The sequence below is a fragment of the Acanthisitta chloris genome, unplaced genomic scaffold (assembly GCF_000695815.1).
Source record: "Acanthisitta chloris isolate BGI_N310 unplaced genomic scaffold, ASM69581v1 scaffold18826, whole genome shotgun sequence".
Lineage (NCBI taxonomy): Eukaryota > Metazoa > Chordata > Aves > Passeriformes > Acanthisittidae > Acanthisitta > Acanthisitta chloris.
The window spans coordinates 12,735-26,543 of NW_008676702.1; the positions used below are offsets into that span (position 1 = coordinate 12,735).

General features: G+C 53.3%; 1 protein-coding gene across 1 annotated transcript; it reads right to left on the reverse strand.

Annotated features, from left to right (window-relative positions):
* Positions 1-1,657: 1,657 nt before the first annotated feature.
* Positions 1,658-12,223, reverse strand: RBPMS2 (RNA binding protein with multiple splicing 2; the record flags this gene model as incomplete). The annotated part of the gene is made up of 6 exons (XM_009076236.1): positions 1,658-1,720; positions 8,994-9,142; positions 9,974-10,124; positions 10,919-10,981; positions 11,464-11,502; positions 12,146-12,223. Coding segments are annotated over 6 exons (543 nt in total), but the record flags the coding sequence as incomplete, so codon positions are not given.
* Positions 12,224-13,809: the final 1,586 nt, after the last annotated feature.

Genomic DNA, 13,809 nt, shown 5'->3' on the forward strand with positions numbered 1-13,809 from the left:
GGCTGGGGGGAAGCAGGACTGGAGCCAGGGTGTCCAGGCTCCAGGTGCAGGACACCAAGCCTGCAGCATCCCCCCTGCCAACCACCCCCAAGAAACCACACAAGACCACAGAAAAAGTCACAGCAGCCTCTGGGTATATATTTTTTTTCTTTTTTTGGTTGCATTTCATATATTATCCAGTTTCACATTCTCATAGGATCAGCAATTATAGAGCAACTTATTTTCAAATCTTTTAATACAAGCGAGACAGCCATGGTCAGATAATACTTAAAGCACTTCAATACCAAGCAATAAAGATGCTAAAACAAAAATTGCACAATTTCTGGTTTACTATGCCTGACTGAATCATTGGTACAAGAAGACAACTCTTCTCTTTCAAGCTTTTAACTAAACATTAACTTATCTTACAGGATTACAATTTCTCTTTAATAATAATAATAATTAATTGCACACAAACACACAAGAAATTCTTTATGATGCATAAATATTTCCTTATTACACATGATACAAAAATACTCGTACTTTTTATTAGTTTTTTTTGTTCGGTATTCCCATAAGGATGGCTGATTATTTGGCAGGACTGGATGCTCTCCAATCAGAAGGATGTGGAAAAGGGAAAAAAAAAAGTTAGATATTTTACAGCTGTTCTATATATAGAAGTCTGAAGAAGGAACAAAATAAAATATAATAACCCTGACTTTAAAACCGGAGGAGAATGGATGAGAACAGAAACCCAGTGCATTGTACTTGGAAAAAAGGAAAACAAAACAAAAAAAAAAAAAAAAAAAAACCACCAAAAAAAAAAGCATTTTTCAAATTTTTCTGGTCATCCTGGGGAGGGGAGGGCAGAGGTGGGAGAAGGAGTGAGACAAGGACAGTTAGTATTTCTCAAAGCCAAGTCTTCACCGAAGCAAGATGAAAACCTTGATGGATCAATCCGTTGGGCCAAGACCTGTTGCTAACGGTTACACAAACGCTAGAACAAACAAACTTACACTCACACAGACACAAGTTAAGTGTTTTAATTCATGCCAGAAAACATGCAAAACCCATTTTGCCTTTCGATTCCTTCAGCTGAGCTGCCCCCAGGACAGGGTGAGCCCGGGGAAGCCCAGGATCAAGACCCCCTCGGCTGGGTTTCGGCACAGCCGGACGCGAAGCTCAGCCAGGGAGGATGTCCTGGGGATGGAGGGAGGAATGGAAGGATGGAGGGAGGGAGAGAGGGATGGAGGCAGCACATAGCCCACAACAGGGGCCACGGCAGCTTCACAGTCCGGGGCAGGGGGATGCTGGCAGCCCCAGGGGCAGCGCAGCGGGACCGGGCGCCTCGTCCGCTGGCCGCAAACCAAAGCATGAGGAGTCGAGCGATCGTCCCTGGCACATCCCTCCACGGAGAGGCAGGGAGGAGGAACACAAGCCGAGGAGAGACGCTGCAGGAGAGGAGTGGCAGTGAGCACCCTGAGCAGCACCCACAGCTCCCTCCCCACCCCAGGGCTCGGGGGTCCCTCCGATCCCATCACCCATCCCTGAAAGCCAATGGCATCCCGGGTGGGATAAGCCCCAGCTCCCAGCCCTCCTCCCCACAAGAGCCCAGGAAGCCCAGGGAAAAGCAGGACAAGGACCTGGCTCCAAGAATAATTAGTTACTTACTAACGAACTAACAAAACTGACGAGACTTCCATCCTTGCTGGGTAGCTTCAGAGGGAGGATACCAGCGCATCTGGAAAAGAAAGCCACGGCAGAGGTCCATGATCCAGGGTTTTCTCAACCAGAGCACAAACCTTCAGCTCCTTCAGGCCATATACAAGTCCACAGAGTAAAGATGCCTCCAGCAAGGGAAAGGAGGCTCCAGGGTGAGCCCCAAATACTACTTGAGTAGCATCCCACCCTGAGGCTGCACCGTGCTGGCACTTCCCAGAGTGCTAGCCCCACACTGGCCCTTGAAGGAGCACAGCACGATCCCACATGTCCGAAAGAAGGAAGCCAGCACCACATCTCAGGGCTTGCCTCAACACCCCAAGCACTCTCTGCCTATTGGCATAACCAGAAAGCTGTCCCCAAATTCACAGCCATGTCTGGCCCTCACCCACTACTGCACACACCACCACCCTTCATGCTAGGGAAGCTCCTCACCACCAAGCTATCCATGAAGTTTACCACTGCAGAAGTATACACAAGGAGGGACTGTTCCCCACAACACCTCATTTTTGCATCTTTGCTCCCATTCAGGCTCAGCCAGGGCACTTTGGGCATGCAGCAGCCCAAGTGGGTGGCTGCTCCACCCTCAGCCAGCCAAAGGAGGCAGCTAAGACCATACATTAAAACCAGACAAACTCTACATGACATGTGGGGTAAGAACTGGCTCATCCACCACAGCGAGACCCACAGAGTTTCCTAAGCCACGACTCAAGCACCACAAAAGGTTCCAGGCAAACCACATTATCAGGAGAACCTGGCAACATCCAGCAGCACAGCATCCCATTTGGGCAGTGAGGCCAGTACCTTGGGCTGGGCTGGGTCAGCAGCTTCGTGCCTGAGAGCAGTGGGAGACAAGCCCACTCCACTCAGATGAGCATGGATCCAGCAGCAGGAGAAGTGAGTGGAGCTCAGACCTGCTGCTGGTTGCAAAGGGAGCTGGAGCACAGCAGCCATCCCATCATCCTCCCTCCCCAACTGCTGGGAGGGGAGCACAAGCCTTGGTATGTTCAGGGCTCTGAGTACCAGCAGAACAATGGACTTGGCTCTAAGATGGGGAGATAAGTGGCAGCAAATCCCCTGGAGCCCCATGTGAACTGTTCCCCTTGCCAGACCATCCTGGCATGGCTGTCCCCTTGCCTGAGCAAGCCTGGGTAGATGCTCCTCTCCCAAGGACATGCAGAGATATGCAGCAAACTGCCATGACCTCAACACTGCTGCCTGTGGTGGCCAAGTCCTCCCTCCACAAGCATGAGGACTGCAATGCCAGGAACTGCACAGCCCCAAGCATGAGCTCAGGGACCTCGAGCCCCTCTCCTTCTGATGGCTCCCCCAGGGAGAAGCCCTATCAGCCTGCAAAGGCTGTGCCCTTGCAGGAGACTCATCAGCTCTGAACAAGGCCAGGTTGGACTGGGCTTGGAGAAACCTGTTCTAGTGGAAAGTGACCCAACCCATGGCAGGAGGTGGAATGAGATGGGTTTTAAGGTCCCTTTCAACACAAACCATCCTATAGCTCCATAATCCACTAGATACTAGCCAGACACCTTCACAAGGCAAGTGGGTGCTACTAAATCAGCTCCCAGTTGGCCCCATGCTTTGTCCCATGACACAGGAGCCAGGTGCATCCCAGTCAGCCCAGCCTGGGGCAGAGGGAAACAAGAGCTTGGATATTACCAAGACCATCATCCCCAGATAGGCCCTTTGCCAGTGCCAAAGTGCCACACACAAAGTATCTTCACTTCTCCATTAGCCTGTAAGAGAGATCCTTGCTGCCCAGCCAGGCCACCACACTGCACTGGACACTGTTATCCCCTTCCACAGACTCCACCCAGGAAGGCTTGGAGTGGGCAGCAGCATCACGGACAACTTACAGGGCCACCACAGCAGTTGCCAGAGCAAGGACGGGGGGTTACTTGCTCCCCACCAAACCCTGTCACCAGGAGGTGCTTGCTCAGCAGAGCCACATCTCCCCAGCAGCCAGGGATCCTCCTCCCTGGCCAGTATCTCCCACTCCAGCACCCCTCCCCTCGACAGCTGGAAGCAGTTTCCTCCTGCCCAGCAGCAACAGGAAACTCCCCCTTCGTTCAAAAGGCTGCGAGTGCTTAACCCCGGGAGCTGCCTCCATCTCATGCTCAGCACGGCTGTACATGAGTCAGCACAGCCCACCCCACTCCACTCTCCCAGCCTGGTGGCCCTCCATCCTCTCCTCAGGGGTCTGAACCAGCTTCTGGCCCATGTGCAGAGCCTCAGCACCTCCAGTTCCAACAGAAATCCTGCTTTTCTCTTAAAATGCACACTGTGCGTAGCTCCAGCACTAATAAACCTCTATTGCTGGTGGACAACCTCTCCTTGCCTCTCTCTTGTAAGCCTCCACTGCTCACACACCAAACCCACATAGCCCAACCCATGGGCCACCAGCCCAGCCCTGCATCCAGAGGGGCTCAGCCTGGAGCCCAGCAGGAGCTCCTGCAGACACAACGATCCTGGGTAGAATCCAAGGCTCTGACATACTGGCAGGGCGAGAGAATGACCTGCCAGGTCTTTCAGCCCACAGAAAGATTAAGGGATTGATGGGATGAGGCAGGAACTCACTAGGGGAGATGCTTCTGCAGCCAGCAGAATGCACTGGAAGCAGCAGATCGGAGGCAGCAGCTAGCCAAGAGGACATGCTCTTTAGGCACCTGCCAAGGCAGTTTTCTCTTCACACCCCTCAAAATACTATGACTATCAAGGAGGAAACTGTGAGAGAAAGAAGACATCCAGCACTGGGTGAGGAACACAGAGCAAGGGTGGCTTTTACTGTCAGGGCTTAGCTGCTAGGGAAAGGGGGATCTGGAGTACTGACTTCTGCTTCCATCAACAGGCTCAGCCTCAACCCAGTGCTGGGAAGCCCCAGGGTCCTTCACAACCACATGATCCAGGACTGCCCCTTCCACCCACCACTCACTTGGACAGGCCCCAGCATTTGAGACTCAACTCCACCATCTCCTCAAAGCCTCCAGACAAGGCAGCAGCCATGTGGATGCTCTGAGGGCACTTTGGGCAACCCTCTCCAAAAAATATTGATATCTCCAAGCTTTCAGGCCATGACCTCCCTGCCTTCGAAGCACTTACCAGAGTCTCCTGGGCTCTGGTACCAAACACATCAGCCTGGTCTGCAGCAAGCACCATGTGGCCACTACCACCAGCCTTACTTATGCTCTTCTGAATCAATCCTGCATCCAGTCCCTGCTTCCCAGGGCAAGTCCTGCCCAGAGCAGAGTCCTGAAGCCACAGCTGAAAGCATCTCTTTGCAGAAGAGATGCTTGGAGCATGGATATCTCCAGTGTCTCCTGCTGCCCACTCAGAGCCTGGCTTAGAGGCAACCCCAAACCAGCTGTTCCATCTCAGAGACACAACACAGCCCAAATCCATCCCACAGGCAACAGATGAACCTGTCCACCAGGTCCAAGCAGAACAAGACAAGCTGTATAATTGTCTCTGTGCCTTTGTCAAGCTCTCCCCGTTTTCCAGGAGGTCAGCTCTGATCATCTTTGCACCTCGGGGTTTTCCAAGAGCAAAGGCAAACCTGGGCTCCCATCATTGATGGCTTCTTTCCCCAATATCACTTCCAGAGAGAGGAAAAAAGTCTGCTCAGAACCACTGCAAGGAGAACTGAGCCAGGACGCCTTTCCTTCAGTCAAACATCAACCATTCCCCTGCCAACCTGTCCCAGGCCAGGCCACCTTCCCTCTTCCCAAGCTCCCAGTCTCCTGTGCCACTCCGCTCTCTCCCAGGCTGCTGATTCTCTCCGTTACGGCTCACATGAGCTGTGTCCTGCCTGTGATTTCAGGTTGCAAGAGAGAAGCCAAGCTCCAGGAAGGAACTGGCTCCGTTTCCAGTAACTGGAGAGGAAAGAGGTGAGATTAGACCCATGATTAAGGGCAGGGTCTGTCCCGGTATGCGGTTCTGGAACAAAGTGACTGGCAAGTGCTGTTGTCTAAGGTGCCCACTAAAATTTAGTCGTGTGCTATCACTACCACGTCACTCACCTCCCCCACCGTGTGCCAGGAGTGAGGTCAAGGTGTATTTCTGGTTGCCCTCGAAGGGTCGAGGCTGGGGAGAAACCAGGTTTGTTTCAGGCCGAGTGGCAGGGTGGTCTCTGCCCCGGCTCAACCGGGCTGCTCCCCTCCCGCCGGCAGGGCTGGGCCAAGCCTGGCTCAGCTGGGAGGAGCCGATGTAAGATGGTGCCATGCTGTGTGCGCCATGTCATGTGCTGCCAAGTTGGAGATGTGGGTTAGAAAGAAGGCCTGGTATCTCATTCCCCAGGCTCTGGTGGGTGGGTAGCGTGAGGCCCATGCACTGGGTTGCCAAGGAGATACGGGCTACAGAGATGGGCAGAAGCTTGCAAATCCCATGGTGCACCTTGGAGGAGAGATGGTTACCTTACCAGTCTTTCCAGACGTGGCTGCCATCATGCTTAACACTTCTAGGAATGGAGCTGTAGTACAGCCACTCCACTAGCTGCAATAAGGCATCACTAGGGCGTCCCATCTCCAGGGACAGCTCTGAGCTTCGGGGCTAGCCTGCGCTGGCATCATGGCTGGAGTTCACTAGGGACATCAAAGGAGGGGTTTGAGAGAGGGTGGGAGGGAGGGAAGGCAGATGGGACAATCTTAAAGTCAGTGGAATCCCCAGCAGGGCAGAGTCAGGCCAGTCACAGCTGCAGCAGGCTGGTGCCTTGCCAGGAGCATCACCACCGGGAGCAGCAGCCATCGGTTGCCTGTGAGCAGTTTACCAAGGGTTCCCGAGGCCAGGCCAGCCTCATGCCATCTCCTGCCCCTTGTCCCTCCTGCCAGCCCTCTGGGCAGCTCTTCAGGAAGCTGAGGGCAGCCACCTCCTCTCTCCCTTGCTGAACTCAGTGCTGCAGGAGGATAAGCCCTTCAGGGTGAAATCTCTTGTGACAAGCTCTCAGTTTAGCTACAACCTCCAACGTTGTGCCTGCCTCAGGGCTGATTGATGTGGAGCTGCTACAGCTCTGGCCACCCCCAGGAACGTCCTCCAGCCAACACCAGTCTTGGGAGGAAGAACTGCAGCTGCCCTGGAGAACAACCTGTCCTGGAGAATGACCCATGAGCCCACCACATGGGTGGAGCCAGCCCGTACCAGTGAGGGCAGAGGGCTCAGCACACTGGGCCCAAGGGCATAGCTTGTAGCGCAGTTTGTGAGCAAAAGTCATCTCTTCAACTCACTCCATCCTGCCTCAGCCCTGCGAGGGAGAGGGCTCCAGTCCAGAGACTGGGCAGCCCAGAGCTGCCAACCCAAGTAATGTTTAACCCCATTAAACTTTATTGGTAACATATCCTGTGCCAGAATATGCCCCTGAGAGGTCACCAGCAGCTCAGCACAGCACAGTCTGAAGAGGCTGTGACTGCCCAGCCTGTGAAGCCAGGGCCAGAAGGGGCTGCACTGGCTCCCCAAGGCTTAGGGATCCATCACCACCCATGGGCCTCCTTGGGCAGGGAGCTGTGCCTACATAGGGAGCTTCTTGGAGCCTCAGGACCTTCTGTCCAGGCCAGAAGACCTCTTTGGAAACTAGCAGCTTGCCACCTGGAGGGCAGGAACTAAGACCCCAGAGGGAAAAGGATATAAAGGCCTCCTTGACATCCTCCACTTCAGGAGGGCAGAGTTTTTCTCCCCCACCATGCACCATAAAGTCTTGGTGTCTAATCCTCACACTCAGAGTCCCCACACTGATGACTATCCTTGAAGGAACTACAGTAATGATTTCACCTCCCTCAACCACCTCAGCTAGGCCAGAGGGGTTGTTTTTCCTGGTCTTCCTTCCAGAGACAATTCAAATGGCAACAGCCTTTGGCTCCACCACCCTACACACAAGAGGCAAGAAGACACCTGCTCTCCTGGGCCACCCAGGAGCAGAACACACTTGCAGCTGTGGGTACCACCAATAACTTTTGGAGAACACCAGCAAACACAACCTTTCCAGTGAAGGAAGGCCCTTGGAAGAACATTCCAGTGCCTGGTTCTTCCCTGAACCCCGTGTACTTCTTGCCTACCCTGCAGGAGCTCCAGCCCAACACCAGCTCACCAGTAAAAGGGCAAAAGCAGGAGAGGTCTGCAGGTGTGAGAGGGGCAGGACAGAGGCCAGGAGCTTTCATCTCCTCCACATGGCATTTAGGAGGCAAGCTTGGGTTGAAGCTGGGCAGTTACCATCACAAAGCTTGCAGGAAGCAAGAGGATGCCAAAGGGTCAACAGAACTAACCACCAGCCAGGATGACAAGGTAAGGGGACACTTCCTCTCCATTTAAGCAAGGGGAGCAGAGGCAAACACCCTGCTTGGCAGGGCAGAGAGCAGAGGTTAAGCCCCAATGCTCAGTCCCACTGTCCCAGTCACAGATGGCACCACTGGAGAAGCAGAGATGGAAGCAGGCAGAGCACAGCTGGCTGGTAACACTAAGCAGGGCAGGGACAAGGGCTCCAGCTTCTCCTGGACATGTGCTCCAAGCCAAGCACCTTAACCTGGAATTAGGACACTGCTTCTCTGTTCTGGTTTTCCATATTTTCAGAGACTCCATGCTCAGCAAGGGTGTTGGTCTCAGTACATTAAAGCAGCCCAGTTTCAGATCAGTACAGGCATCCCTACATCCTCAGCTGTCCAGCAAGCAAACCTTTGGACACCAGGCAACTGGTTGCACCACCACCAGCATTTCCAGAGGCTCATGCATGGAATGACCTTCCTCTCTAGCCTGCACCCAGGGTGGCTAACACCCTGTCCCATCAGAGTTCCCTGATAGGGCAAGGGTCTGGTCACTTTTCTGCAGGACACTCTCCTCCAGCTTTGGAAGTGTTTGAGTCACTTGGCCCAAGGGGTCCCAGCTGAGCTCCTTGGCTTTAGCACCAAACTAAGCCTGTTGCCTTTGCTGTGACTTCAGGGAGGACATTTTGTAGCTGTTTTACTCGCTGGCAGGTAGCATTTCCTCCCAGCAGACCCTCACCATGCTCCTCCAGCCATGAGGACCAACAGAGCCAGCCAGAAATCAAACCCTGACTTCTTCCCACCTGCCTGCCCCTCGCAGGGAAGCAGGCTGGACCTGCAGAGTCAGAAATCACCACCCAGCTCTGCCTGCTTTCGGCCACAGACCCCCTTCCCTGCAGTTGGCCCAGAGGAGGCTCTGCCCAGGAGCCAAAGTGCAGAGGCCAGGGTCAAACTGGCCAAGCAGAGACCCACGGGAATGAGCACCAGGGCAGGGAGAGAGGAAAGCCCAGTGCCTGGCAGAGGAGGTGGGGAGCGACTCACCTGAGCGTGAAGAGCAGCGGCCGCGGCTGCAGCTGCTGGGTACGTGAAGGCAGCGTGGGGGATGGCAGGGGTGAGCTCCGTGGTGTACAGGGGGTAGGGAGCCCACGCCTCTGGGGACGCTGGGATGAGAGCTGCTCCAGTCAGGTCATCTGAGGAGACAAGAGGACAGCATCTCAGCAGCTGGCCCAAACAGCCTGCTTCAGGGACAGGCTCCATGCCTCCAGTGCCAGACTAAAGCTTTGCACTGCCATCTCGGTGAAGTTTAAAGTCTGTGTGCCCAGCTGCTCCTCTAGCCTCCCAGCCTTGCCAAGGGAGACCAAGAACATGGAATCATACAATCAACATGGTTGGAAGAGACCTCCAAGATCATCAAGTCCAACCCTACCCCTGTTACTAGACCATGGCACTAAATGCCACATTCAGTCTCGTCTTGAAAACCTCCAGGGATGGTGAATCCACCACCTCCCTGGGCAGCACATTCCAATGCCTGACTACTCTCTCTGTAAAAAAATCTCTTCCTAATATCCAACCTAAACCTGCTCCATCATCACAGCCCCACACAGGCTTTGGGTAGGCTGGTTCACCCCAGCAGCACAGAGCTGGTGCCACAGGGCGCAAGACAGAAGATGGGTCACTTCACACCATGGTACAGGTCACCCAAGGAGCCTCAGTGGGGCTGCACCAAGGGTGATGGCACAGGACCCATCCTTTCTGCTTCACACCTAGGCATGGTTTAAAAGACTAATAGTATCACTTGAGCTGCCAAAACCTGCTCTGCTCTCCCAACAGTTCCACGTTGGCCAGAAGCCTTAGCAGATGCCTGTTATTCTCCTGTAAACCCAACATGCTGCTGACCTCCCTGTCCCAGGCAGATTTCAGCCAGAACACACATGGATACAGGTTCCTTTCTGCATTCCCAGGGCTGGGCACCTCCCAGGATGGACCAGCCTCATCCTCCAAGCCCCTCTCAGCATACTCACAGGGGTCCCGTGCAATGAAGTGTGCGCCCAAGGCAGGGTGGATGTTGGTGGGGTTTGGTGTGGCCATCAGCTTGCTCTTGGCCATCTTTGTGTTGGCTTTAGCGAACTCTAACCGCAAGGTCTGGGGGTTCTCAGGGTCAAAGCGGATGCCCTGGCACAGGAAAAAGCACAGGAGTCTCTCAGAGGTGAAGCTTCCAAGTCCAAGCACAGGCTGGTTATTCATAGATCAAAGCCCAACCAAGGCCACCACACTGCAGTCACATGCCCAGATTTTTATCACCTCACTGCAACTCTCAGGCTCCCATGTGCTTTTATTTTTATGTTTAGCTTGCCTAGGACCACTGCTTCCAACATGAGGGGACAGTTCTTCTCCTCATGTGCAGCTCACCAACCAGCATACCAGGGATGGCTACCAACACCAGTCAGGAAAGATCTGTCTGCTAGAGTTGGAATAACCCTCCACCTACACTGGAGCTCCCATCTGTGGTGCTGCTACATCTTCTGACAGCCTAGACAGAGACAGTAGCACAAGTCCCAAAGCCCAGGGCAAGGTCTACAGCAGAGCAGAACAACATCTTGCTGACTAGATGCCACCAGCTCCTGCAGGCCCACATGGGATGGAGATTGTTTTGGGTGTTCTTGCCATGTTAACAATCCTCAAGACTTCCCCAAATGGCAGCAGTTCCCCACACCCTCAGAGGCCCTGGAGCTGTCTTCCAGTGGTCAGAAACTACACACACACAGCTTGCATCCATTTTCTCAGGCTGATGTCAGCCTTAAACAGCTCTCCTGCTTTCCCGGTGGCATTTTGCAGGACCATTTCATTTCTGTACTCAAGGGGCACAGTTGGGATACCCTGCCCCTTCCCATGCTATGGATAAGCTCTGGGTGTAGCCAGAGCAGGGTGTGTGACCCCCAGCCCACCCTGGTACAATGAGTACTCACATTCAAGGCGTTCTTTGCTGCTTCAGCACCAGCCCGGCTGTCAAAGGTCACAAAACCAACTGGCTAGAAGAGAGAACACCAGTTTCAGTTTGGAAGCCTCTCACAGCTCCTCAGACTACCCTGCCATCCTCTTTGCCTCAGGCAGCAAGAAGAAGACAGCATCCAAAAGCCACAGAAGGACTTCAAGGCCTGCTTGAAGGGTCTTGGGTCATTGGCCCAATATTCCTGCTCTGTGTCTGGGGGGACATTGACAGCCCCCCACAAGGGTACCCACTACCTTGATCAGGATGGGAGTGGGGAAGGCTGATGGCAGAACAGGCTTTGAGGGTGAAGCCTCAGGTCGTGCCCAGGACAGCAAGAGAAGACAGAGACATTCAGCACGTGCTTGGGACCACCAGAACACTGGGAGAGTGCAGAATCAGCTGACAGTGCTGATCCCAGACAGTGATTTACACAGTGAAGTAGGATCTGTTCCCCTCTCCCCTCCCAGCATGTCTGGGTTTCTAGCAAAAGTCAAAAATACTCAGTCTGGAAGGAGGAGGTACCTGCTTTGAAGTCAGCTTGATCAGTGACCCTTCATAACCCTGCAGGAGGAAAGAAAGCAAGTCAGTGTCAGGTTCCTGAAGGAGCTGAGCTACAACCAAGACACAGCCTGACAGCTCCAGAAGCTCCTGTCACACTAAGCTCTCCATAAGGCAAAGTCTGCAGCAGGGGCAGGGACAATAGCACTTCTTTCCCACCAATGGAGAAGACTGAGGGCAGAGCAGGTATCTTAGCTGTTCCATCCTGGCCCTTTGGGAAGAAATACCATTTTCTAGCTCTTCATCCAGCTACTAAGTTGTATGTCCTGCCTGGAGAGCACAGAGACCTTGTGCTAGAGGTGGGCAAGGGAACCTCACTTTCCCCCCAGAGACAGCCTACACGGTGATTAGAGGGAGATGGGGGATTTAGGGGATCAGGACACATCCTCAAGGAAAGGCTGTTCCAATTGGGCAGCAGGAGTGACCAAGCAGCCTTCATTTTGCTTAGAGACAACCTGATTCCAATGGAGAGGTTCCCCACTGGGGCACAAGCCATGGGATACTGTGCTGGCTTCAGGTACTCCAAGTCTGCACAGATGCCACCTGCCCACATCATCCTTACATCCCTTCTGACAGATCTTTGCTGCCAGGTTGTCCACAAAACTGGATCTTTCCCACAAAAACCCAGATTTGATGACCTTCTTACCTTAAATGGTCGGAAAAGCAGGTAGAGCTCTCTGGGCTTGATATCCACAGGAAGGCCACTGACAAACAGCGTCCGTACCTAGGAGAGAGGCCAACAAGCTCTACTGAAAGGAGATGCTTGGTGCCCAAGGGGGAGCACAGGGCACAGCTCAGAAGCTATGTGCAGCAAGAGTAGGACATCTTGGACCAAAGGTCCACTAACCCTTCCTTGCATTAGAGGATGTGTTTCCTGCATTGTCCAGTACAAAACACTCCCAGACCTTTACAATGATTCAGTCTCTAGCAGAATGGTGTGAGTTGATCAGAGCATGGACACCAGCCCCACAGCCTGACTAGACCTCAATGGCTACACTCAAAAAGACCATACAGTGCCACAAGAACAGTTTGACATGCCCCAACGGTCCAGAAGAGATCAGTACAAATCCATTGTCTCTCTAGCTCTACCTACAGATCACACACTAGACCTCTCCTCAGTCTCTCCTGGTGCTTTACTCCAGTCACCAATTCAAAGACAGCCCTCCATTCTGAGAAACACCTCACTGCCCCAGTTGCATCTTTTGATGTTTTCAATAGCCCCAGGACATCACTAGAGAATGATTCTCAAGTTCATCCCAACTCCTTCCCTAACATGCATGGGACCCTTCAGAAGTTACTCCCAAATCCCATTTGTTCTGTTGTGCCCAGCCAACAGCAGCTGTGCTGTCCCAAGTCCCCGAGGGCTACTGCACTTCCCAGGCTGCAGAAGTCATGGACCAAGTCCAAATGCACTCATATATATATGCAAAAATACAGCATCAGAGGAGGATTTCAATAGATAATCCATTAAAATTAGAGAACAGTTCACTTGAATAACCAGAGAGAAGAAATAGTGTTGAAGGTTCGTGGTCTGGGAGAACTCTGCTCAATAGTCAGACCATCACAGCCACCTTCTCCCTGTTCCCTGGCTGGCAGATTATTTCCATAGGAAGCAGCATGGTGACACTGCCAGGGTCCTCGTAAATCAGCACAGAGCTAGAAAAGGGAATATATGCACAACAGAGGTCACAAAGACACTCGTCATCATTAGCAAGGAACAGGAGTCACAAGCCAGAAACCATCTCCTGACCTGCCCCCAGTCTGGAGGGACCCCATTACATCTGCAGGGCAGAAGGACTCTGTTCCTACATTTTAGGTTTTGCTCAGCCACTTTACCTTCCCCAAAGTGGGTTGTATCCAAAACCTCTTTTACCACCAGATTGAGCAGCACATGCTTGCCCTGCTCCTGAGCTGGAGGTGTGGCCACCTGGAGGCTCCGCACCCTGGACTCTTTGGGGCAACCAGATCCATCCTCCTCCATGCAGGGAAGTTTCTCCTATTTACAGGGGAAATCTCAACTCCTTGAGTTCCTGTGCTTGAGACAGACCTGCCAGGGCAGAGAGACACCCTTCACATCAGCTCAGAGGGCAGCTGAAGCCCCTCAGGATGGACAGTGATCCTGAAAAGCTTGGGGTGTTCTTGCTCTCCGTGCATGCTGACACTGAGGGCTGCCACCACCCCCTACTAGTGTGGGGAGCCCTAGTCCAACCCAGCACATCAAGACTGCTACAGAATGCCACCACTGAGCATCCACCCCATCCCCTCAGGATGGATGGCTCTACCACACACCCTTACTTTGTCCTACCTAGG